Source organism: Nerophis ophidion, linkage group LG01 (genome assembly GCF_033978795.1).
Source record: "Nerophis ophidion isolate RoL-2023_Sa linkage group LG01, RoL_Noph_v1.0, whole genome shotgun sequence".
Lineage (NCBI taxonomy): Eukaryota > Metazoa > Chordata > Actinopteri > Syngnathiformes > Syngnathidae > Nerophis > Nerophis ophidion.
The window spans coordinates 62,119,295-62,145,689 of record NC_084611.1 but is presented as its reverse complement, the minus strand read 5'-3'; the positions used below and the strand labels follow the sequence as shown (position 1 = coordinate 62,145,689).

The following is a 26,395-nucleotide window of genomic DNA, read 5'->3' as shown; positions in this document are numbered from 1 at the left end:
TGTAACACACAATATGACAGTTATTTAAACATAACTCCTACACCACACATGAAAAATGGCTAATAATGCCTGAAATAATGCATCTTTTGGAGTTTTATTCGAAACATATGCTTTTTTAAATCTTGCAAATGCAAAAAGGAGTTTTTTACTCAATATGACTATAAAAGTCTTACAGTCCTGAGATAATGCGAAAAAAGCAATAAAAATGTATTCCAACATGATTCCTAATCCAAACGTACAAATTGTCTAAAAATGCCTGTAATATTGAATACATGTGAGTTTTACTAGGTACAGTTGTTTTTCTATGGTTTGCAAATACAAAAATTAGGTTTTACTCAATATGACTGTATATTGTAACACTCAATATGACAGTTATTTAAACATAACTCCTACACCACACATGAAAAATGGCTAATAATGCCTGAAATAATGCATCTTTTGGAGTTTTATTCGAAACATATGCTTTTTTAAATCTTGCAAATGCAAAAAGTATTTTTTTACTCAATATGACTATAATAGTCTTAAAATCCTGAGATAATGCGAAAAAAGCAATACAAATGTATTCAAACATAACTTCTAAACAACACATGCAAAATGGCTAATAATGCCTAGAGATATGTATTTTTGTTAGTTGTACTACAAAAATGATCTTTTGTGAGGTTCACAAAGACACAAGTTAGTTTTTTATTCAATATAACAGTATAACTGTCATACTAAATATGAAAGATTTATAATCATAACTCCAAAACCAAACATGAAATGTGTCTAAAAAAGCCTGTAATATTGAATTTATGTAAGTTTTACCGGAATCAGGTATTTTGGAAAGGTTCATTAATACAAAAATCAGGTTTTACTGGCCTCATATTGGTCAAACTCAAAATGTTAGTTTTTTAAACATAACTCCAAAAATATACATGCAACATGTCTAATAATGCCTGAAGGAATGCATCTTTGAGAGTTTTCCTGAAAAAAAAAACATTTGGTAGGGTTTGCAAAAACAAAAAGTAATGTTTTACTCAATTTGACAGTAATGTACTTAGAATCCTGAGCTAATGCGAAAAAAGCAATAAAAATGTATTCCAACATAATTCCTGTGGTGTATTAATGTGCATGCTGACTCAGCGTTGTTTGTCCTGACTGACTTGCCGTAGTTGAGTTGTGTCTATTTAGCATGCTCACCAAGTGCTGTACATTGAGTGTTGATGATCCCTCTCTAGAGTGTATGCTACTGCTACTCCCAAGTCATATATATAAAAGTTACTAAACGTGTGTGCTACCTCGTTATTTGAATACATAACATATTGGCGACGAGGATAATCGGTTTATGAGTGTTCCTTGCAGTTTTGTTTTTTTTTGGAAGTGAAGATGGCATACTTTTCTCAGCGACCAGACGAGTTTAAACCTGAGATTGAATCATGGTCAGCCTACATTGAGCGCATGGAGTTGCTGTTTGAAGCCCATGATGTCGATGATGAAAAGAGGGTCCCATTGTTGTTGAGTTCAGTGGGAGCAGTGACATATGGACTTCTTCGCAATTTGGTTCAGCCTGATTTGCCCAAAAACAAAACATTTGACCAGATTGTGGACACTCTGAAAGACTATTATGAGCCAAAGCCGTTGGTTATTGCCGAACGCTTCAGGTACCGCAAGTGTGTTCAGAAAAGCAACCAGACGGTTACGGAATATGCCGCTGAGCTGCGTCAATTAGCTGCAAAGTGTGATTTTGGTGACAGACTGGATGAGGCTCTGCGTGATGGCTTTGTCAGCGGGGTCAGTTCTGAGGCATGTCAACGCAAGTTGCTCTCGGAGGACAGACTGACTTTTGCAAGAGCTGTGGAGCTGGCTGTCAACATGGAGACGGCCCACCGCGACGCACAGCAGTTGAGGAAGGGTGATGACGTCACTTCAGCTGTTCACAAGGTAAAGGAGAGGCAAAGACGGCGCTCGCCTTCAAAACAAGAGACATGCTACAGATGCAAAGGCAAGAATCATAATGCAAGTGACTGTTACTACAAGAATGCAAAGTGTCATAAATGTGATAAAATAGGGCACATACAGAAAGCATGTAGATCTGGAGGCCCAGCACGTGAAAATAAATATGATAAAAAGGGGAAGAAAAGCAGTGAGCGAAGAGAGGAGAGAAGGACAGGCTATGTGCAAACTGACAAAAATGAAGATGATGTTGGTGATATTTTGACTGTTTTCAGCACAAATGGTGCAGGCCGACAGCCATACAAGGCCATTTTTGATGTAAATGGAAAGAAAGTCCTGATGGAAATAGACACAGGATCAGGAATGAGTATAATCTCAGAAGATGTCTATGAGCAGTCATTCTCACATATGCCACTAGTGGACAGCCGCGTAAAGCTAAAGGGCTACTCAGGGGAGCCAATTCCTGTTAAAGGCCAGTTTATGGCAAAAGTGGCTTATGAAAATCAGACTGCTAGCCTACCACTGATAGTTGTGGGAGTTGAGGGTCCTTCACTGTGTGGGAGAGAATGGCTAGATGAGATCAAGCTAAACTGGAAAATGATTAAAGCAGCCGCAATCAACACAGTTGCTGAAAATTTAACATCAGCACAAAAGCCCAAATTGATTCAAGAAGTGCTGGCTAAATATGATGAGGTATTCAAGGATGAGCTTGGAACATTAAAGGACATTAAAGCCACAATTTCTGTAAAGCCTGATGCAGTTCCAAAGTTCCACAAAGCCCGCGTCCTGCCATTCGCCATGAAAGAAAAAGTTGAAAAGGAGCTGCAGCGCCTAGAAAAGGAGGGTGTCATCAGTCCAGTGAAACACAGTGACTGGGCTGCTCCAGTGGTTCCAGTGCTTAAGCGGGATGGAGGACTTCGCTTGTGTGGCGACTACAAGGTAACTGTTAACTTGGCTACAAACGCTGAAACGTACCCCCTACCAAGAATTGAGGAGGTGTTAGCAGCACTATGTGGAGGAAAAATATTTTCTAAAATAGATCTAGCAGCAGCCTATCAACAAGTACTCCTGGATGAAGAGTCAAAAAAGTATACAACAGTGAATACTCATAAAGGACTGTTTGTGTACAATAGACTTTGTTTCGGTGTCACTTCTGCTGTTAGCATTTTTCAACGCATTATGGAGAACCTGTTGAAAGATCTTGATGTAGTAATTTATCTAGATGATTTATTGATTATGGGCCGAGATGAAGCCCAGCATCTCGTGAACCTGGACAAGGTTTTACAGAGACTGCAAGAGAACGGCATGAGATTGAAAAAGTCAAAGTGTGACTTCGGCAAGACACAGATTGAATATCTGGGACATGTGCTGGACGGGAAAGGCGTCTACCCATCCAAAAATAAGGTCATAGCCATACATGATGCTCCGGCACCCAGAAATGTCAAAGAGCTCAGAGCTTTCCTGGGCCTAGTTAACTACTATGGACGTTTTGTGCCTCAGCAAAGCACAATTTTGGCCCCACTTTACAAGCTACTGAAAGACAAAGTTAAATGGAGATGGCGCGAGACGGAGCAGAGTGCTTTTGGCAAATGCAAGGAGCTCTTGACCAGTGACAAAGTGCTGGTTCACTATGATCCACGTCTGCCGCTTTCGCTTGCATGTGATGCTTCTGCTTATGGAATCGGAGCAGTGATACAGCACACAACACCAGACGGGCATGAACATCCAATAGCCTATGCTTCCCGCACGCTCTCTCCGGCAGAGAAAAACTATTCACAGATAGAAAAAGAGGCATTGAGCCTGGTGTTTGGTGTGAAGAAGTTCCATCAATATCTGTGGGGGCGCAAGTTTGATTTAATATCCGACCACAAGCCCCTGCTCGCGCTGTTTGGAGAACGTAAGGGACTTCCTACAATGGCAGCAGCGCGCATACAGAGATGGGCCATCATACTGTCTGCGTATGATTACCACATGACATACCGCAGGTCAGAGGAGCACGGCAATGCAGACGGGTTGTCTCGTGTTCCGCTGCCTGAGACGAAAGATACAGGTACAGAGACAATGACAGCTTGCATAAATGCACTGTTATATGAGCACCTTGAGGAGGCACCGTTGAGTGCAAAACAAATTTCCAAGGCTACACGAAAGGACACAGAGCTTTCAAAACTGCACAGGTACATCATGGAAGGATGGCCAAAAGAAATACCAGATGAACTGAGGGTGTACTACAGAAAGAGAGATGAGCTATCTGTCGAACAGGGGTGTGTTCTATGGGGAACAAGAGTAATAGTACCTGCAAAAATGAGAGGTGCAGTGCTAAAAGAGATCCACGACGGACACCCTGGCATTGTAAAGATGAAAACAATTGCACGACAATATGTCTGGTGGCCAAATGTAGATATGGATGCTGAGAGAGTCTGCAAGCAGTGTGAGACCTGCCAGCTGGAACAGCGCACGCCACGCCAAGTCCCGCTGCATCCCTGGGAATTTCCTGGAGAGGTTTGGAAAAGACTACACATTGACTTTGCAGGCCCATTCTTAGGTCACATGTTCATGATTGTGGTTGATGCATACTCTAAGTGGTTGGAGGTTTACAAAATGGCACAAATCACTTCTACTGCAACCATTACACGACTTAAGAGACTGTTCGCATCATTCGGTGTGCCGGAACAAATTGTCACAGACAATGCGACAACGTTCACATCGGATGAGTTTCAGCAGTTCATAAAGAGGAATGGAGTCCTTCACACGACCGGTGCGCCGAGACATCCAGCTACAAATGGACTGGCTGAAAAATATGTTGCTATTTTCAAAGCAGACATGAAAAAACTTGTTGGACAGAACCTGAGTGTTGAGGACAAGATATCACACATCCTGCTGCGCTATCGCACCACTCCCCACAGCACAACTGGAGAGTCACCAGCGGACTTGTTCCTGAAAAGACATGTACGAACACGTTTGGACTTCCTGAAACCAAGCATCACCGAACGAGTCAGAAAGAGACAGTATCAGCAGAAGGAGAAACATGACAGTCAGGCTGCCGAGAGACAGTTTGATGTAAATGACTCTGTGTATCTGCGCAACACTGCAGGAGAGAAACCCAAATGGATTCCTGGGGTAGTGACACAACAGACTGGTCCAGTGTCATACCGAGTGCAAGGCCAGACACCAGACCAAGTGTACCGGCGTCACGGAGATCAGCTGAGACCTCGCTACCTTCCTGACCCTCCAGATTCAGAGCCTGGAGGTGAAACTGCGTCAGCTGAGCAGGCGAGTGACCTCTGTGGAACGGACTCCGAAGAACCTGAACCACCAGCGTTTGAGTTGGAACCGCCAGTGCTGCCTGACCCAGAGACAGTGACTTTGAGACGCTCAGAGCGTACTATCAGGCGACCTCAGCGTTACAGGGACTGATTCTTTTCATAAGGGAGTTTTTCATTTGTTATTAAAGAGGGTTGAATTTGAGTTTAAATGCACTATCTGGCATAGCATCTGTGACATTTTTGTGTTTGTTTATTACAGAATTGAAGAATTGAATGTTGCCGTATTGAAAGTGTGTACTGATTTTGCATTGCCTTTGATCTATGGGGGGAGGTGATGTGGTGTATTAATGTGCATGCTGACTCAGCGTTGTTTGTCCTGACTGACTTGCCGTAGTTGAGTTGTGTCTATTTAGCATGCTCACCAAGTGCTGTACATTGAGTGTTGATGATCCCTCTCTAGAGTGTATGCTACTGCTACTCCCAAGTCATATATATAAAAGTTACTAAACGTGTGTGCTACCTCGTTATTTGAATACATAACAATTCCTAATCCAAATGTGCAAAATGTCTAAAAATGCCTGTGATATTGAATACATGTGAGTTTTCCAAGATACAGTTGTTTTTCTATGGTTTGCAAATACAAAAATTAGGTTTTACTGAATATGACTGTATACTGTAACACACAATATGACAGTTATTTAAACATAACTCCTACACCACACATGAAAAATGGCTAATAATGCCTGAAATAATGCATCTTTTGGAGTTTTATTCGAAACATATGTTTTTTTAAATCTTGCAAATGCAAAAAGGAGTTTTTTACTCAATATGACTATAAAAGTCTTACAGTCCTGAGATAATGCGAAAAAAGCAATAAAAATGTATTCCAACATGATTCCTAATCCAAACGTACAAATTGTCTAAAAATGCCTGTAATATTGAATACATGTGAGTTTTACTAGGTACAGTTGTTTTTCTATGGTTTGCAAATACAAAAATGAGGTTTTACTCAATATGACTGTATATTGTAACACTCAATATGACAGTTATTTAAACATAACTCCTACCCCACACATGAAAAATGGCTAATAATGCCTGAAATAATGCATCTTTTGGAGTTTTATTCGAAACATATGCTTTTTTAAATCTTGTAAATGCAAAAAGTATTTTTTTACTCAATATGACTATAATAGTCTTACAATCCTGAGATAATGCGAAAAAAGCAATACAAATGTATTCAAACATAACTTCTAAACAACACATGCAAAATGGCTAATAATGCCTAGAGATATGTATTTTTGTTAGTTGTACTACAAAAATGATCTTTTGTGAGGTTCACAAAGACACAAGTTTGTTTTTTATTCAATATAACAGTATAACTGTCATACTAAATATGAAAGATTTATAATCATAACTCCAAAACCAAACATGAAATGTGTCTAAAAAAGCCTGTAATATTGAATTTAAGTAAGTTTTACCGGAATCAGGTATTTTGGAAAGGTTCATTAATACAAAAATCAGGTTTTACTGGCCTCATATTGGTCAAACTCAAAATGTCAGTTTATTAAACATAACTCCAAAAATATACATGCAAAATGTCTAATAATGCCTGAAAAATAGCATCATAGAGAGTTTTCCTGAAAAAAAACATTTGGTAGGGTTTGCAAAAACAAAAAGTAATGTTTTACTCAATTTGACAGTAATGTACTTTGAATCCTGAGATAATGCGAAAAAAGCAATAAAAATGTATTCCAACATAATTCCTAATCCAAATGTGCAAAATGTCTAAAAATGCCTGTAATATTGAATACATGTGAGTTTTACTAGGTACAGTTGTTTTTCTATGGTTTGCAAATACAAAAATTAGGTTTTACTGAATATGACTGTATACTGTAACACACAATATGACAGTTATTTAAACATAACTCCTACACCACACATGAAAAATGGCTAATAATGCCTGAAATAATGCATCTTTTGGAGTTTTATTCGAAACATATGCTTTTTTAAATCTTGCAAATGCAAAAAGTATTTTTTTACTCAATATGACTATAATAGTCTTACAATCCTGAGATAATGCGAAAAAAGCAATACAAATGTATTCAAACATAACTTCTAAACAACACATGCAAAATGGCTAATAATGCCTAGAGATATGTATTTTTGTTAGTTGTACTACAAAAATGATCTTTTGTGAGGTTCACAAAGACACAAATTAGTTTTTTATTCAATATAACAGTATAACTGTCATACTAAATATGAAAGATTTATAATCATAACTCCAAAACCAAACATGAAATGTGTCTAAAAAAGCCTTTAATATTGAATTTATGTAAGTTTTACCGGAATCAGGTATTTTGGAAAGGTTCATTAATACAAAAATCAGGTTTTACTGGCCTCATATTGGTCAAACTCAAAATGTCAGTTTTTTAAACATAACTCCAAAAATATACATGCAACATGTCTAATAATGCCTGAAGGAATGCATCTTTGAGAGTTTTCCTGAAAAAAAAAACATTTGGTAGGGTTTGCAAAAACAAAAAGTAATGTTTTACTCAATTTGACAGTAATGTACTTAGAATCCTGAGCTAATGCGAAAAAAGCAATAAAAATGTATTCCAACATAATTCCTAATCCAAATGTGCAAAATGTCTAAAAATGCCTGTGATATTGAATACATGTGAGTTTTCCAAGATACAGTTGTTTTTCTATGGTTTGCAAATACAAAAATTAGGTTTTACTGAATATGACTGTATACTGTAACACACAATATGACAGTTATTTAAACATAACTCCTACACCACACATGAAAAATGGCTAATAATGCCTGAAATAATGCATCTTTTGGAGTTTTATTCGAAACATATGCTTTTTTAAATCTTGCAAATGCAAAAAGGAGTTTTTTACTCAATATGACTATAAAAGTCTTACAGTCCTGAGATAATGCGAAAAAAGCAATAAAAATGTATTCCAACATGATTCCTAATCTAAACGTACAAATTGTCTAAAAATGCCTGTAATATTGAATACATGTGAGTTTTACTAGGTACAGTTGTTTTTCTATGGTTTGCAAATATAAAAATTTGGTTTTACTCAATATGACTGTATATTGTAACACTCAATATGACAGTTATTTAAACATAACTCCTACACCACACATGAAAAATGGCTAATTATGCCTGAAATAATGCATCTTTTGGAGTTTTATTCGAAACATATGCTTTTTTAAATCTTGCAAATGCAAAAAGTATTTTTTTACTCAATATGACTATAATAGTCTTACAATCCTGAGATAATGCGAAAAAAGCAATACAAATGTATTCAAACATAACTTCTAAACAACACATGCAAAATGGCTAATAATGCCTAGAGATATGTATTTTTGTTAGTTGTACTACAAAAATGATCTTTTGTGAGGTTCACAAAGACACAAGTTAGTTTTTTATTCAATATAACAGTATAACTGTCATACTAAATATGAAAGATTTATAATCATAACTCCAAAACCAAACATGAAATGTGTCTAAAAAAGCCTGTAATATTGAATTTATGTAAGTTTTACCGGAATCAGGTATTTTGGAAAGGTTCATTAATACAAAAATCAGGTTTTACTTGCCTCATATTGGTCAAACTCAAAATGTCAGTTTTTTAAACATAACTCCAAAAATATACATGTAAAATGTCTAATAATGCCTGAAAAATAGCATCTTAGAGAGTTTTCCTGAAAAAAAAACATTTGGTAGCGTTTGCAAAAAACAAAAAGTAATGTTTTACTCAATTTGACAGTAATGTACTTTGAATCCTGAGATAATGCGAAAAAAGCAATAAAAATGTATTCCAACATAATTCCTAATCCAAATGTGCAAAATGTCTAAAAATGCCTGTAATATTGAATACATGTGAGTTTTACTAGGTACAGTTGTTTTTCTATGGTTTGCAAATACAAAAATTAGGTTTTACTGAATATGACTGTATACTGTAACACACAATATGACAGTTATTTAAACATAACTCCTACACCACACATGAAAAATGGCTAATAATGCCTGAAATAATGCATCTTTTGGAGTTTTATTCGAAACATATGCTTTTTTAAATCTTGCAAATGCAAAAAGTATTTTTTTACTCAATATGACTATAATAGTCTTACAATCCTGAGATAATGCGAAAAAAGCAATACAAATGTATTCAAACATAACTTCTAAACAACACATGCAAAATGGCTAATAATGCCTAGAGATATGTATTTTTGTTAGTTGTACTACAAAAATGATCTTTTGTGAGGTTCACAAAGACACAAATTAGTTTTTTATTCAATATAACAGTATAACTGTCATACTAAATATGAAAGATTTATAATCATAACTCCAAAACCAAACATGAAATGTGTCTAAAAAAGCCTTTAATATTGAATTTATGTAAGTTTTACCGGAATCAGGTATTTTGGAAAGGTTCATTAATACAAAAATCAGGTTTTACTGGCCTCATATTGGTCAAACTCAAAATGTCAGTTTTTTAAACATAACTCCAAAAATATACATGCAACATGTCTAATAATGCCTGAAGGAATGCATCTTTGAGAGTTTTCCTGAAAAAAAAAACATTTGGTAGGGTTTGCAAAAACAAAAAGTAATGTTTTACTCAATTTGACAGTAATGTACTTAGAATCCTGAGCTAATGCGAAAAAAGCAATAAAAATGTATTCCAACATAATTCCTAATCCAAATGTGCAAAATGTCTAAAAATGCCTGTGATATTGAATACATGTGAGTTTTCCAAGATACAGTTGTTTTTCTATGGTTTGCAAATACAAAAATTAGGTTTTACTGAATATGACTGTATACTGTAACACACAATATGACAGTTATTTAAACATAACTCCTACACCACACATGAAAAATGGCTAATAATGCCTGAAATAATGCATCTTTTGGAGTTTTATTCGAAACATATGCTTTTTTAAATCTTGCAAATGCAAAAAGGAGTTTTTTACTCAATATGACTATAAAAGTCTTACAGTCCTGAGATAATGCGAAAAAAGCAATAAAAATGTATTCCAACATGATTCCTAATCCAAACGTACAAATTGTCTAAAAATGCCTGTAATATTGAATACATGTGAGTTTTACTAGGTACAATTGTTTTTCTATGGTTTGCAAATATAAAAATTTGGTTTTACTCAATATGACTGTATATTGTAACACTCAATATGACAGTTATTTAAACATAACTCCTACACCACACATGAAAAATGGCTAATTATGCCTGAAATAATGCATCTTTTGGAGTTTTATTCGAAACATATGCTTTTTTAAATCTTGCAAATGCAAAAAGTATTTTTTTACTCAATATGACTATAATAGTCTTACAATCCTGAGATAATGCGAAAAAAGCAATACAAATGTATTCAAACATAACTTCTAAACAACACATGCAAAATGGCTAATAATGCCTAGAGATATGTATTTTTGTTAGTTGTACTACAAAAATGATCTTTTGTGAGGTTCACAAAGACACAAGTTAGTTTTTTATTCAATATAACAGTATAACTGTCATACTAAATATGAAAGATTTATAATCATAACTCCAAAACCAAACATGAAATGTGTCTAAAAAAGCCTGTAATATTGAATTTATGTAAGTTTTACCGGAATCAGGTATTTTGGAAAGGTTCATTAATACAAAAATCAGGTTTTACTTGCCTCATATTGGTCAAACTCAAAATGTCAGTTTTTTAAACATAACTCCAAAAATATACATGTAAAATGTCTAATAATGCCTGAAAAATAGCATCTTAGAGAGTTTTCCTGAAAAAAAAACATTTGGTAGGGTTTGCAAAAAACAAAAAGTAATGTTTTACTCAATTTGACAGTAATGTACTTTGAATCCTGAGATAATGCGAAAAAAGCAATAAAAATGTATTCCAACATAATTCCTAATCCAAATGTGCAAAATGTCTAAAAATGCCTGTAATATTGAATACATGTGAGTTTTACTAGGTACAGTTGTTTTTCTATGGTTTGCAAATACAAAAATTAGGTTTTACTGAATATGACTGTATACTGTAACACACAATATGACAGTTATTTAAACATAACTCCTACACCACACATGAAAAATGGCTAATAATGCCTGAAATAATGCATCTTTTGGAGTTTTATTCGAAACATATGCTTTTTTAAATCTTGCAAATGCAAAAAGTATTTTTTTACTCAATATGACTATAATAGTCTTACAATCCTGAGATAATGCGAAAAAAGCAATACAAATGTATTCAAACATAACTTCTAAACAACACATGCAAAATGGCTAATAATGCCTAGAGATATGTATTTTTGTTAGTTGTACTACAAAAATGATCTTTTGTGAGGTTCACAAAGACACAAGTTAGTTTTTTATTCAATATAACAGTATAACTGTCATACTAAATATGAAAGATTTATAATCATAACTCCAAAACCAAACATGAAATGTGTCTAAAAAAGCCTGTAATATTGAATTTATGTAAGTTTTACCGGAATCAGGTATTTTGGAAAGGTTCATTAATACAAAAATCAGGTTTTACTTGCCTCATATTGGTCAAACTCAAAATGTCAGTTTTTTAAACATAACTCCAAAAATATACATGTAAAATGTCTAATAATGCCTGAAAAATAGCATCTTAGAGAGTTTTCCTGAAAAAAAAACATTTGGTAGGGTTTGCAAAAAACAAAAAGTAATGTTTTACTCAATTTGACAGTAATGTACTTTGAATCCTGAGATAATGCAAAAAAAGCAATAAAAATGTATTCCAACATAATTCCTAATCCAAATGTGCAAAATGTCTAAAAATGCCTGTAATATTGAATACATGTGAGTTTTACTAGGTACAGTTGTTTTTCTATGGTTTGCAAATACAAAAATTAGGTTTTACTGAATATGACTGTATACTGTAACACACAATATGACAGTTATTTAAACATAACTCCTACACCACACATGAAAAATGGCTAATAATGCCTGAAATAATGCATCTTTTGGAGTTTTATTCGAAACATATGCTTTTTTAAATCTTGCAAATGCAAAAAGTATTTTTTTACTCAATATGACTATAATAGTCTTACAATCCTGAGATAATGCGAAAAAAGCAATACAAATGTATTCAAACATAACTTCTAAACAACACATGCAAAATGGCTAATAATGCCTAGAGATATGTATTTTTGTTAGTTGTACTACAAAAATGATCTTTTGTGAGGTTCACAAAGACACAAGTTAGTTTTTTATTCAATATAACAGTATAACTGTCATACTAAATATGAAAGATTTATAATCATAACTCCAAAACCAAACATGAAATGTGTCTTAAAAAGCCTGTAATATTGAATTTATGTAAGTTTTACCGGAATCAGGTATTTTGGAAAGGTTCATTAATAGAAAAATCAGGTTTTACTGGCCTCATATTGGTTAAACTCAAAATGTCAGTTTTTTAAACATAACTCCAAAAATATGCATGCAACATGTCTAATAATGCCTGAAGGAATGCATCTTTGAGAGTTTTCCTGAAAAAAAAACATTTGGTAGGGTTTGCAAAAACAAAAAGTAATGTTTTACTCAATTTGACAGTAATGTACTTAGAATCCTGAGATAATGCGAAAAAAGCAATAAAAATGTATTCCAACATAATTCCTAATCCAAATGTGCAAAATGTCTAAAAATGCCTGTGATATTGAATACATGTGAGTTTTCCAAGATACAGTTGTTTTTCTATGGTTTGCAAATACAAAAATTAGGTTTTACTGAATATGACTCTATACCGTAACACACAATATGACAGTTATTTAAACATAACTCCTACACCACACATGAAAAATGGCTAATAATGCCTGAAATAATGCATCTTTTGGAGTTTTATTCGAAACATATGCTTTTTTAAATCTTGCAAATGCAAAAAGGAGTTTTTTACTCAATATGACTATAAAAGTCTTACAGTCCTGAGATAATGCGAAAAAAGCAATAAAAATGTATTCCAACATGATTCCTAATCCAAACGTACAAATTGTCTAAAAATGCCTGTAATATTGAATACATGTGAGTTTTACTAGGTACAGTTGTTTTTCTATGGTTTGCAAATACAAAAATTAGGTTTTACTCTATATGACTGTATATTGTAACACTCAATATGACAGTTATTCAAACATAACTCCTACACCACACATGAAAAATGGCTAATAATGCCTGAAATAATGCATCTTTTGGAGTTTTATTCGAAACATATGCTTTTTTAAATCTTGCAAATGCAAAAAGGAGTTTTTTACTCAATATGACTATAAAAGTCTTACAGTCCTGAGATAATGCGAAAAAAGCAATAAAAATGTATTCCAACATGATTCCTAATCCAAACGTACAAATTGTCTAAAAATGCCTGTAATATTGAATACATGTGAGTTTTACTAGGTACAGTTGTTTTTCTATGGTTTGCAAATACAAAAATTAGGTTTTACTCAATATGACTGTATATTGTAACACTCAATATGACAGTTATTTAAACATAACTCCTACACCACACATGAAAAATGGCTAATAATGCCTGAAATAATGCATCTTTTGGAGTTTTATTCGAAACATATGCTTTTTTAAATCTTGCAAATGCAAAAAGTATTTTTTTACTCAATATGACTATAATAGTCTTACAATCCTGAGATAATGCGAAAAAAGCAATACAAATGTATTCAAACATAACTTCTAAACAACACATGCAAAATGGCTAATAATGCCTAGAGATATGTATTTTTGTTAGTTGTACTACAAAAATGATCTTTTGTGAGGTTCACAAAGACACAAGTTAGTTTTTTATTCAATATAACAGTATAACTGTCATACTAAATATGAAAGATTTATAATCATAACTCCAAAACCAAACATGAAATGTGTCTAAAAAAGCCTGTAATATTGAATTTATGTAAGTTTTTCCGGAATCAGGTATTTTGGAAAGGTTCATTAATACAAAAATCAGGTTTTACTGGCCTCATATTGGTCAAACTCAAAATGTCAGTTTTTCAAACATAACTCCAAAAATATACATGCAAAATGTCTAATAATGCCTGAAAAATAGCATCTTAGAGAGTTTTCCTGAAAAAAAACATTTGGTAGGGTTTGCAAAAACAAAAAGTAATGTTTTACTCAATTTGACAGTAATGTACTTAGAATCCTGAGATAATGCGAAAAAAGCAATAAAAATGTATTCCAACATAATTCCTAATCCAAAAGTGCAAAATGTCTAAAAATGCCTGTGATATTGAATACATGTGAGTTTTCCAAGATACAGTTGTTTTTCTATGGTTTGCAAATACAAAAATTAGGTTTTACTGAATATGACTGTATACTGTAACACACAATATGACAGTTATTTAAACATAACTCCTACACCACACATGAAAAATGGCTAATAATGCCTGAAATAATGCATCTTTTGGAGTTTTATTCGAAACATATGCTTTTTTAAATCTTGCAAATGCAAAAAGGAGTTTTTTACTCAATATGACTATAAAAGTCTTACAGTCCTGAGATAATGCGAAAAAAGCAATAAAAATGTATTCCAACATGATTCCTAATCCAAACGTACAAATTGTCTAAAAATGCCTGTAATATTGAATACATGTGAGTTTTACTAGGTACAGTTGTTTTTCTATGGTTTGCAAATATAAAAATTAGGTTTTACTCAATATGACTGTATATTGTAACACTCAATATGACAGTTATTTAAACATAACTCCTACACCACACATGAAAAATGGCTAATAATGCCTGAAATAATGCATCTTTTGGAGTTTTATTCGAAACATATGCTTTTTTAAATCTTGCAAATGCAAAAAGGAGTTTTTTACTCAATATGACTATAATAGTCTTACAATCCTGAGATAATGCGAAAAAAGCAATACAAATGTATTCAAACATAACTTCTAAACAACACATGCAAAATGGCTAATAATGCCTAGAGATATGTATTTTTGTTAGTTGTACTACAAAAATGATCTTTTTTGAGGTTCACAAAGACACAAGTTAGTTTTTTATTCAATATAACAGTATAACTGTCATACTAAATATGAAAGATTTATAATCATAACTCCAAAACCAAACATGAAATGTGTCTAAAAAAGCCTGTAATATTGAATTTATGTAAGTTTTACCGGAATCAGGTATTTTGGAAAGGTTCATTAATACAAAAATCAGATTTTACTGGCCTCATATTGGTCAAACTCAAAATGTCAGTTTTTTAAACATAACTCCAAAAATATACATGCAAAATGTCTAATAATGCCTGAAAAATAGCATCTTAGAGAGTTTTCCTGAAAAAAAAAAACATTTGGTAGGGTTTGCAAAAACAAAAAGTAATGTTTTACTCCATTTGACAGTAATGTACTTAGAATCCTGAGATAATGCGAAAAAAGCAATAAAAATGTATTCCAACATAATTCCTAATCCAAATGTGCAAAATGTCTAAAAATGCCTGTGATATAGAATACATGTGAGTTTTCCAAGATACAGTTGTTTTTCTATGGTTTGCAAATACAAAAATTAGGTTTTACTGAATATGACTGTATACTGTAACACACAATATGACAGTTATTTAAACATAACTCCTACACCACACATGAAAAATGGCTAATAATGCCTGAAATAATGCATCTTTTGGAGTTTTATTCGAAACATATGCTTTTTTAAATCTTGCAAATGCAAAAAGTATTTTTTTACTCAATATGACTATAATAGTCTTACAATCCTGAGATAATGCGAAAAAAGCAATACAAATGTATTCAAACATAACTTCTAAACAACACATGCAAAATGGCTAATAATGCCTAGAGATATGTATTTTTGTTAGTTGTACTACAAAAATGATCTTTTGTGAGGTTCACAAAGACACAAGTTAGTTTTTTATTCAATATAAATATAAATATGTCATACTAAATATGAAAGATTTATAATCATAACTCCAAAACCAAACATGAAATGTGTCTAAAAAAGCCTGTAATATTGAATTTATGTAAGTTTTACCGGAATCAGGTATTTTGGAAAGGTTCATTAATAGAAAAATCAGGTTTTACTGGCCTCATATTGGTCAAACTCAAAATGTCAGTTTTTTAAACATAACTCCAAAAATATACATGCAAAATGTCTAATAATGCCTGAAAAATAGCATCTTAGAGAGTTTTCCTGAAAAAAAACATTTGGTAGGGTTTGCAAAAACAAAAAGTAATGTTTTACTCAATTTGACAGTAATGTACTTAGAATCCTGAAATAATGCGAAAAAAGCAATAAAAATGTATTCCAACATAATTCCTAATCCAAATGTGCAAAATGTCTAAAAATGCCTGTGATATTGAATACATGTGAGTTTTCCAAGATGCAGTTGTTTTTCTATGGTTTGCAAATACAAAAATTAGGTTTTACTGAATATGACTGTATACTGTAACACACAATATGACAGTTATTTAAACATAACTCCTACACCACACATGAAAAATGGCTAATAATGCCTGAAATAATGCATCTTTTGGAGTTTTATTCGAAACATATGCTTTTTTAAATCTTGCAAATGCAAAAAGGAGTTTTTTACTCAATATGACTATAAAAGTCTTACAGTCCTGAGATAATGCGAAAAAAGCAATAAAAATGTATTCCAACATGATTCCTAATCCAAACGTACAAATTGTCTAAAAATGCCAGTAATATTGAATACATGTGCGTTTTACTAGGTACAGTTGTTTTTCTATGGTTTGCAAATACAAAAATTAGGTTTTACTCAATATGACTATATTGTAACTCTCAATATGACAGTTATTTAAACATAACTCCTACACCACACATGAAAAATGGCTAATAATGCCTGAAATAATGCATCTTTTGGAGTTTTATTCGAAACATATGCTTTTTTAAATCTTGCAAATGCAAAAAGTATTTTTTTACTCAATATGACTATAATAGTCTTACAATCCTGAGATAATGCGAAAAAAGCAATACAAATGTATTCAAACATAACTTCTAAACAACACATGCAAAATGGCTAATAATGCCTAGAGATATGTATTTTTGTTAGTTGTACTACAAAAATGATCTTTTGTGAGGTTCACAAAGACACAAGTTAGTTTTTTATTCAATATAACAGTATAACTGTCATACTAAATATGAAAGATTTATAATCATAACTCCAAAACCAAACATGAAATGTGTCTAAAAAAGCCTGTAATATTGAATTTATGTAAGTTTTACCGGAATCAGGTATTTTGGAAAGGTTCATTAATACAAAAATCAGGTTTTACTGGCCTCATATTGGTCAAACTCAAAATGTCAGTTTTTTAAACATAACTCCAAAAAAATACATGCAAAATGTATAATAATGCCTGAAAAATAGCATCTTAGAGAGTTTTCCTGAAAAAAAAAAACATTTGGTAGGGTTTGCAAAAACAAAAAGTAATGTTTTACTCCATTTGACAGTAATGTACTTAGAATCCTGAGATAATGCGAAAAAAGCAATAAAAATGTATTCCAACATAGTTCCTAATCCAAATGTGCAAAATGTCTAAAAATGCCTGTGATATAGAATACATGTGAGTTTTCCAAGATACAGTTGTTTTTCTATGGTTTGCAAATACAAAAATTAGGTTTTACTGAATATGACTGTATACTGTAACACACAATATGACAGTTATTTAAACATAACTCCTACACCACACATGAAAAATGGCTAATAATGCCTGAAATAATGCATATTTTGGAGTTTTATTCGAAACATATGCTTTTTTAAATCTTGCAAATGCAAAAAGTATTTTTTTACTCAATATGACTATAATAGTCTTACAATCCTGAGATAATGCGAAAAAAGCAATACAAATGTATTCAAACATAACTTCTAAACAACACATGCAAAATGGCTAATAATGCCTAGAGATATGTATTTTTGTTAGTTGTACTACAAAAATGATCTTTTGTGAGGTTCACAAAGACACAAGTTAGTTTTTTATTCAATATAAATATAAATATGTCATACTAAATATGAAAGATTTATAATCATAACTCCAAAACCAAACATGAAATGTGTCTAAAAAAGCCTGTAATATTGAATTTATGTAAGTTTTACCGGAATCAGGTATTTTGGAAAGGTTCATTAATAGAAAAATCAGGTTTTACTGGCCTCATATTGGTCAAACTCAAAATGTCAGTTTTTTAAACATAACTCCAAAAATATACATGCAAAATGTCTAATAATGCCTGAAAAATAGCATCTTAGAGAGTTTTCCTGAAAAAAAACATTTGGTAGGGTTTGCAAAAACAAAAAGTAATGTTTTACTCAATTTGACAGTAATGTACTTAGAATCCTGAAATAATGCGAAAAAAGCAATAAAAATGTATTCCAACATAATTCCTAATCCAAATGTGCAAAATGTCTAAAAATGCCTGTGATATTGAATACATGTGAGTTTTCCAAGATGCAGTTGTTTTTCTATGGTTTGCAAATACAAAAATTAGGTTTTACTGAATATGACTGTATACTGTAACACACAATATGACAGTTATTTAAACATAACTCCTACACCACACATGAAAAATGGCTAATAATGCCTGAAATAATGCATCTTTTGGAGTTTTATTCGAAACATATGCTTTTTTAAATCTTGCAAATGCAAAAAGGAGTTTTTTACTCAATATGACTATAAAAGTCTTACAGTCCTGAGATAATGCGAAAAAAGCAATAAAAATGTATTCCAACATGATTCCTAATCCAAACGTACAAATTGTCTAAAAATGCCAGTAATATTGAATACATGTGCGTTTTACTAGGTACAGTTGTTTTTCTATGGTTTGCAAATACAAAAATTAGGTTTTACTCAATATGACTATATTGTAACTCTCAATATGACAGTTATTTAAACATAACTCCTACACCACACATGAAAAATGGCTAATAATGCCTGAAATAATGCATCTTTTGGAGTTTTATTCGAAACATATGCTTTTTTAAATCTTGCAAATGCAAAAAGTATTTTTTTACTCAATATGACTATAATAGTCTTACAATCCTGAGATAATGCGAAAAAAGCAATACAAATGTATTCAAACATAACTTCTAAACAACACATGCAAAATGGCTAATAATGCCTAGAGATATGTATTTTTGTTAGTTGTACTACAAAAATGATCTTTTGTGAGGTTCACAAAGACACAAGTTAGTTTTTTATTCAATATAACAGTATAACTGTCATACTAAATATGAAAGATTTATAATCATAACTCCAAAACCAAACATGAAATGTGTCTAAAAAAGCCTGTAATATTGAATTTATGTAAGTTTTACCGGAATCAGGTATTTTGGAAAGGTTCATTAATACAAAAATCAGGTTTTACTGGCCTCATATTGGTCAAACTCAAAATGTCAGTTTTTTAAACATAACTCCAAAAAAATACATGCAAAATGTATAATAATGCCTGAAAAATAGCATCTTAGAGAGTTTTCCTGAAAAAAAAACATTTGGTAGGGTTTGCAAAAACAAAAAGTAATGTTTTACTCAATTTGACAGTAATGTACTTAGAATCCTGAGATAATGCGAAAAAAGCAATAAAAATGTATTCCAACATAATTCCTAATCCAAACGTGCAAAATGTCTAAAAATGCCTGTAGTATTGAATACATGTGAGTTTTCCTAGATACAGTTGTTTTTCTATGGTTTGCAAATACAAAAATTAGGTTTTACTGAATATGACTGTATACTGTAACACACAATATGACAGTTATTTAAACATAACTCCTACACCACACATGAAAAATGGCTAATAATGCCTGAAATAATGCATCTTTTGGAGTTTTATTCGAAACATATGCTTTTTTAAATCTTGCAAATGCAAAAAGTATTTTTTTACTCAATATGACTATAATAGTCTTACAATCCTGAGATAATGCGAAAAAAGCAATACAAATGTATTCAAACATAACTTCTAAACAACACATGCAAAATGGCTAATAATGCCTAGAGATATGTATTTTTGTTAGTTGTACTACAAAAATGATCTTTTGTGAGGTTCACAAAGACACAAGTTAGTTTTTTATTCAATATAAATATAAATATGTCATACTAAATATGAAAGATTTATAATCATAACTCCAAAACCAAACATGAAATGTGTCTAAAAAAGCCTGTAATATTGAATTTATGTAAGTTTTACCGGAATCAGGTATTTTGGAAAGGTTCATTAATACAAAAATCAGGTTTTACTGGCCTCATATTGGTCAAACTCGAAATGTCAGTTTTTTAAACATAACTCCAAAAATATACATGCAAAATGTCTAATAATGCCTGAAAAATAGCATCTTAGAGAGTTTTCCTGAAAAAAAACATTTGGTAGGGTTTGCAAAAACAAAAAGTAATGTTTTACTCAATTTGACAGTAATGTACTTAGAATCCTGAAATAATGCGAAAAAAGCAATAAAAATGTATTCCAACATAATTCCTAATCCAAATGTGCAAAATGTCTAAAAATGCCTGTGATATTGAATACATGTGAGTTTTCCAAGATGCAGTTGTTTTTCTATGGTTTGCAAATACAAAAATTAGGTTTTACTGAATATGACTGTATACTGTAACACACAATATGACAGTTATTTAAACATAACTCCTACACCACACATGAAAAATGGCTAATAATGCCTGAAATAATGCATCTTTTGGAGTTTTATTCGAAACATATGCTTTTTTAAATCTTGCAAATGCAAAAAGGAGTTTTTTACTCAATATGACTATAAAAGTCTTACAGTCCTGAGATAATGCGAAAAAAGCAATAAAAATGTATTCCAACATGATTCCTAATCCAAACGTACAAATTGTCTAAAAATGCCAGTAATATTGAATACATGTGCGTTTTACTAGGTACAGTTGTTTTTCTATGGTTTGCAAATACAAAAATTAGGTTTTACTCAATATGACTATATTGTAACTCTCAATATGACAGTTATTTAAACATAACTCCTACACCACACATGAAAAATGGCTAATAATGCCTGAAATAATGCATCTTTTGGAGTTTTATTCGAAACATATGCTTTTTTAAATCTTGCAAATGCAAAAAGTATTTTTTTACTCAATATGACTATAATAGTCTTACAATCCTGAGATAATGCGAAAAAAGCAATACAAATGTATTCAAACATAACTTCTAAACAACACATGCAAAATGGCTAATAATGCCTAGAGATATGTATTTTTGTTAGTTGTACTACAAAAATGATCTTTTGTGAGGTTCACAAAGACACAAGTTAGTTTTTTATTCAATATAACAGTATAACTGTCATACTAAATATGAAAGATTTATAATCATAACTCCAAAACCAAACATGAAATGTGTCTAAAAAAGCCTGTAATATTGAATTTATGTAAGTTTTACCGGAATCAGGTATTTTGGAAAGGTTCATTAATACAAAAATCAGGTTTTACTGGCCTCATATTGGTCAAACTCAAAATGTCAGTTTTTTAAACATAACTCCAAAAAAATACATGCAAAATGTATAATAATGCCTGAAAAATAGCATCTTAGAGAGTTTTCCTGAAAAAAAAACATTTGGTAGGGTTTGCAAAAACAAAAAGTAATGTTTTACTCAATTTGACAGTAATGTACTTAGAATCCTGAGATAATGCGAAAAAAGCAATAAAAATGTATTCCAACATAATTCCTAATCCAAACGTGCAAAATGTCTAAAAATGCCTGTAGTATTGAATACATGTGAGTTTTCCTAGATACAGTTGTTTTTCTATGGTTTGCAAATACAAAAATTAGGTTTTACTGAATATGACTGTATACTGTAACACACAATATGACAGTTATTTAAACATAACTCCTACACCACACATGAAAAATGGCTAATAATGCCTGAAATAATGCATCTTTTGGAGTTTTATTCGAAACATATGCTTTTTTAAATCTTGCAAATGCAAAAAGGAGTTTTTTACTCAATATGACTATAAAAGTCTTACAGTCCTGAGATAATGCGAAAAAAGCAATAAAAATGCATTCCAACATGATTCCTAATCCAAACGTACAAATTGTCTAAAAATGCCTGTAATATTGAATACATGTGAGTTTTACTAGGTACAGTTGTTTTTCTATGGTTTGCAAATACAAAAATTTGGTTTTACTCAATATGACTGTATATTGTAACACTCAATATGACAGTTATTTAAACATAACTCCTACACCACACATGAAAAATGGCTAATAATGCCTGAAATAATGCATCTTTTGGAGTTTTATTCGAAACATATGCTTTTTTAAATCTTGCAAATGCAAAAAGTATTTTTTTACTCAATATGACTATAATAGTCTTACAATCCTGAGATAATGCGAAAAAAGCAATACAAATGTATTCAAACATAACTTCTAAACAACACATGCAAAATGGCTAATAATGCCTAGAGATATGTATTTTTGTTAGTTGTACTACAAAAATGATCTTTTGTGAGGTTCACAAAGACACAAGTTAGTTTTTTATTCAATATAACAGTATAACTGTCATACTAAATATGAAAGATTTATAATCATAACTCCAAAACCAAACATGAAATGTGTCTAAAAAAGCCTGTAATATTGAATTTATGTAAGTTTTACCGGAATCAGGTATTTTGGAAAGGTTCATTAATACAAAAATCAGGTTTTACTGGCCTCATATTGGTCAAACTCAAAATGTCAGTTTTTTGAACATAACTCCAAAAAAATACATGAAAAATGGCTAAAAATGCCTGAAATAATGCATCTTTTGGAGTTTTATTCGAAACATATGCTTTTTTAAATCTTGCAAATGCAAAAAGTATTTTTTTACTCAATATGACTATAATAGTCTTACAATCCTGAGATAATGCAAAAAAAGCAATACAAATGTATTCAAACATAACTTCTAAACAACACATGCAAAATGGCTTATAATGCCTAGAGATATGTATTTTTGTTAGTTGTACAACAAAAATGATCTTTTGTGAGGTTCACAAAGACACAAGTTAGTTTTTTATTCAATATAACAGTTTAACTGTCATACTAAATATGAAAGATTTATAATCATAACTCCAAAACCAAACATGAAATGTGTCTAAAAAAACCTGTAATATTGAATTTATGTAAGTTTTACCGGAATCAGGTATTTTGGAAAGGTTCATTAATACAAAAATCAGGTTTTACTGGCCTCATATTGGTCAAACTCAAAATGTCAGTTTTTTAAACATAACTCCAAAAATATACATGCAACATGTCTAATAATGCCTGAAGGAATGCATCTTTGAGAGTTTTCCTGAAAAAAAAAACATTTGGTAGGGTTTGCAAAAACAAAAAGTAATGTTTTACTCAATTTGACAGTAATGTACTTAGAATCCTGAGATAATGCGAAAAAAGCAATAAAAATGTATTCCAACATAATTCCTAATCCAAATGTGCAAAATGTCTAAAAATGCCTGTGATATTGAATACATGTGAGTTTTCCAAGATACAGTTGTTTTTCTATGGTTTGCAAATACAAAAATTAGGTTTTACTGAATATGACTGTATACTGTAACACACAATATGACAGTTATTTAAACATAACTCCTACACCACACATGAAAAATGGCTAATAATGCCTGAAATAATGCATCTTTTGGAGTTTTATTCGAAACATATGCTTTTTTAAATCTTGCAAATGCAAAAAGGAGTTTTTTACTCAATATGACTATAAAAGTCTTACAGTCCTGAGATAATGCGAAAAAAGCAATAAAAATGTATTCCAACATGATTCCTAATCCAAACGTACAAATTGTCTAAAAATGCCTGTAATATTGAATACATGTGAGTTTTACTAGGTACAGTTGTTTTTCTATGGTTTGCAAATACAAAAATTTGGTTTTACTCAATATGACTGTATATTGTAACACTCAATATGACAGTTATTTAAACATAACTCCTACACCACACATGAAAAATGGCTAATAATGCCTGAAATAATGCATCTTTTGGAGTTTTATTCGAAACATATGCTTTTTTAAATCTTGCAAATGCAAAAAGTATTTTTTTAACTCAATATGACTATAATAGTCTTACAATCCTGAGATAATGCGAAAAAAGCAATACAAATGTATTCAAACATAACTTCTAAACAACACATGCAAAATGGCTAATAATGCCTAGAGATATGTATTTTTGTTAGTTGTACTTCAAAAATGATCTTTTGTGAGGTTCACAAAGACACAAGTTAGTTTTTTATTCAATATAAAGTATAAAATGTCATACTAAATATGAAAGATTTATAATCATAACTCCAAAACCAAACATGAATTGTGTCTAAAAAAGCCTGTAATATTGAATTTATGTAAGTTTTACCGGAATCAGGTATTTTGGAAAGGTTCATTAATAGAAAAAATCAGGTTTTACTGGCCTCATATTGGTCAAACTCAAAATGTCAGTTTTTTAAACATAACTCCAAAAATATACATGCAAAATGTCTAATAATGCCTGAAAAATAGCATCTCAGAGAGTTTTCCTGAAAAAAAAAACATTTGGTAGGGTTTGCAAAAACAAAAAGTAATGTTTTACTCAATTTGACAGTAATGTACTTTGAATCCTGAGATAATGCGAAAAAAGCAATAAAAATGTATTCCAACATAATTCCTAATCCAAATGTGCAAAATGTCTAAAAATGCCTGTGATATTGAATACATGTGAGTTTTCCAAGATACAGTTGTTTTTCTATGGTTTGCAAATACAAAAATTAGGTTTTACTGAATATGACTGTATACTGTAACACACAATATGACAGTTATTTAAACATAACTCCTACACCACACATGAAAAATGGCTAATAATGCCTGAAATAATGCATCTTTTGGAGTTTTATTTCGAAACATATGCTTATTTAAATCTTGCAAATGCAAAAAGGAGTTTTTTACTCAATATGACTATAAAAGTCTTACAGTCCTGAGATAATGCGAAAAAAGCAATACAAATGTATTCCAACATGATTCTAATCCAAACGTACAAATTGTCTAAAAATGCCTGTAATATTGAATACATGTGAGTTATACTAGATACAGTTGTTTTTCTATGGTTTGCAAATACAAAAATTAGGTTTTACTCAATATGACTGTATATTGTAACACTCAATATGACAGTTATTTAAACATAACTCCTACACCACACATGAAAAATGGCTAATAATGCCTGAAATAATGCATCTTTTGGAGTTTTATTCGAAACATATGCTTTTTTAATCTTGCAAATGCAAAAAGGAGTTTTTTACTCAATATGACTATAATAGTCTTACAATCCTGAGATAATGCAAAAAGCAATACAAATGTATTCAAACATAACTTCTAAACAACACATGCAAAATGGCTAATAATGCCTAGAGATATGTATTTTTGTTAGTTGTACTACAAAAATGATCTTTTTTGAGGTTCACAAAGACACAAGTTAGTTTTTTATTCAATATAACAGTATAACAGTCATACTAAATATGAAAGATTTATAATCATAACTCCAAAACCAAACATGAAATGTGTCTAAAAAAGCCTGTAATATTGAATTTATGAAAGTTTTACCGGAATCAGGTATTTTGGAAAGGTTCATTAATACAAAAATCAGGTTTTACTGGCCTCATATTGGTCAAACTCAAAATGTCAGTTTTTTGAAACATAACTCCAAAAAATACATGAAAAATGGCTAATAATGCCTGAAATAATGCATCTTTTGGAGTTTTATTCGAAACATATGCTTTTTTAAATCTTGCAAATGCAAAAAGTATTTTTTTACTCAATATGACTATAATAGTCTTACAATCCTGAGATAATGCAAAAAAAGCAATACAAATGTATTCAAACATAACTTCTAAACAACACATGCAAAATGGCTAATAATGCCTAGAGATATGTATTTTTGTTAGTTGTACAACAAAAATGATCTTTTGTGAGGTTCACAAAGACACAAGTTAGTTTTTTATTCAATATAACAGTTTAAACTGTCATACTAAATATGAAAGATTTATAATCATAACTCCAAAACCAAACATGAAATGTGTCTAAAAAAACCTGTAATATTGAATTTATGTAAGTTTTACTGGAATCAGGTATTTTGAAAAGGTTCATTAATACAAAAATCAGGTTTTACTGGCCTCATATTGGTCAAACTCAAAATGTCAGTTTTTTAAACATAACTCC

At 31.4% G+C, this 26,395-nt stretch overlaps 1 protein-coding gene across 1 annotated transcript; it reads left to right on the top strand.

Moving 5' to 3' along the window:
- The first annotated feature begins 1,098 nt into the window (after window positions 1–1,098).
- LOC133557832 (uncharacterized protein K02A2.6-like) lies at window positions 1,099–5,707 on the top strand. Its single transcript, XM_061908675.1, has one exon. It carries the CDS (start codon window positions 1,366–1,368, stop codon window positions 5,344–5,346), a length of 3,981 nt encoding a protein of 1,326 aa, XP_061764659.1. The 5' UTR covers window positions 1,099–1,365; the 3' UTR covers window positions 5,347–5,707.
- Window positions 5,708–26,395: the final 20,688 nt, after the last annotated feature.

Excerpts from the sequence above, each read along its gene's own strand:
- LOC133557832 (XM_061908675.1), top strand. The coding sequence starts at position 1,366 with ATGGCATACTTTTCTCAGCGACCAGACGAGTTTAAACCTGAGATTGAA.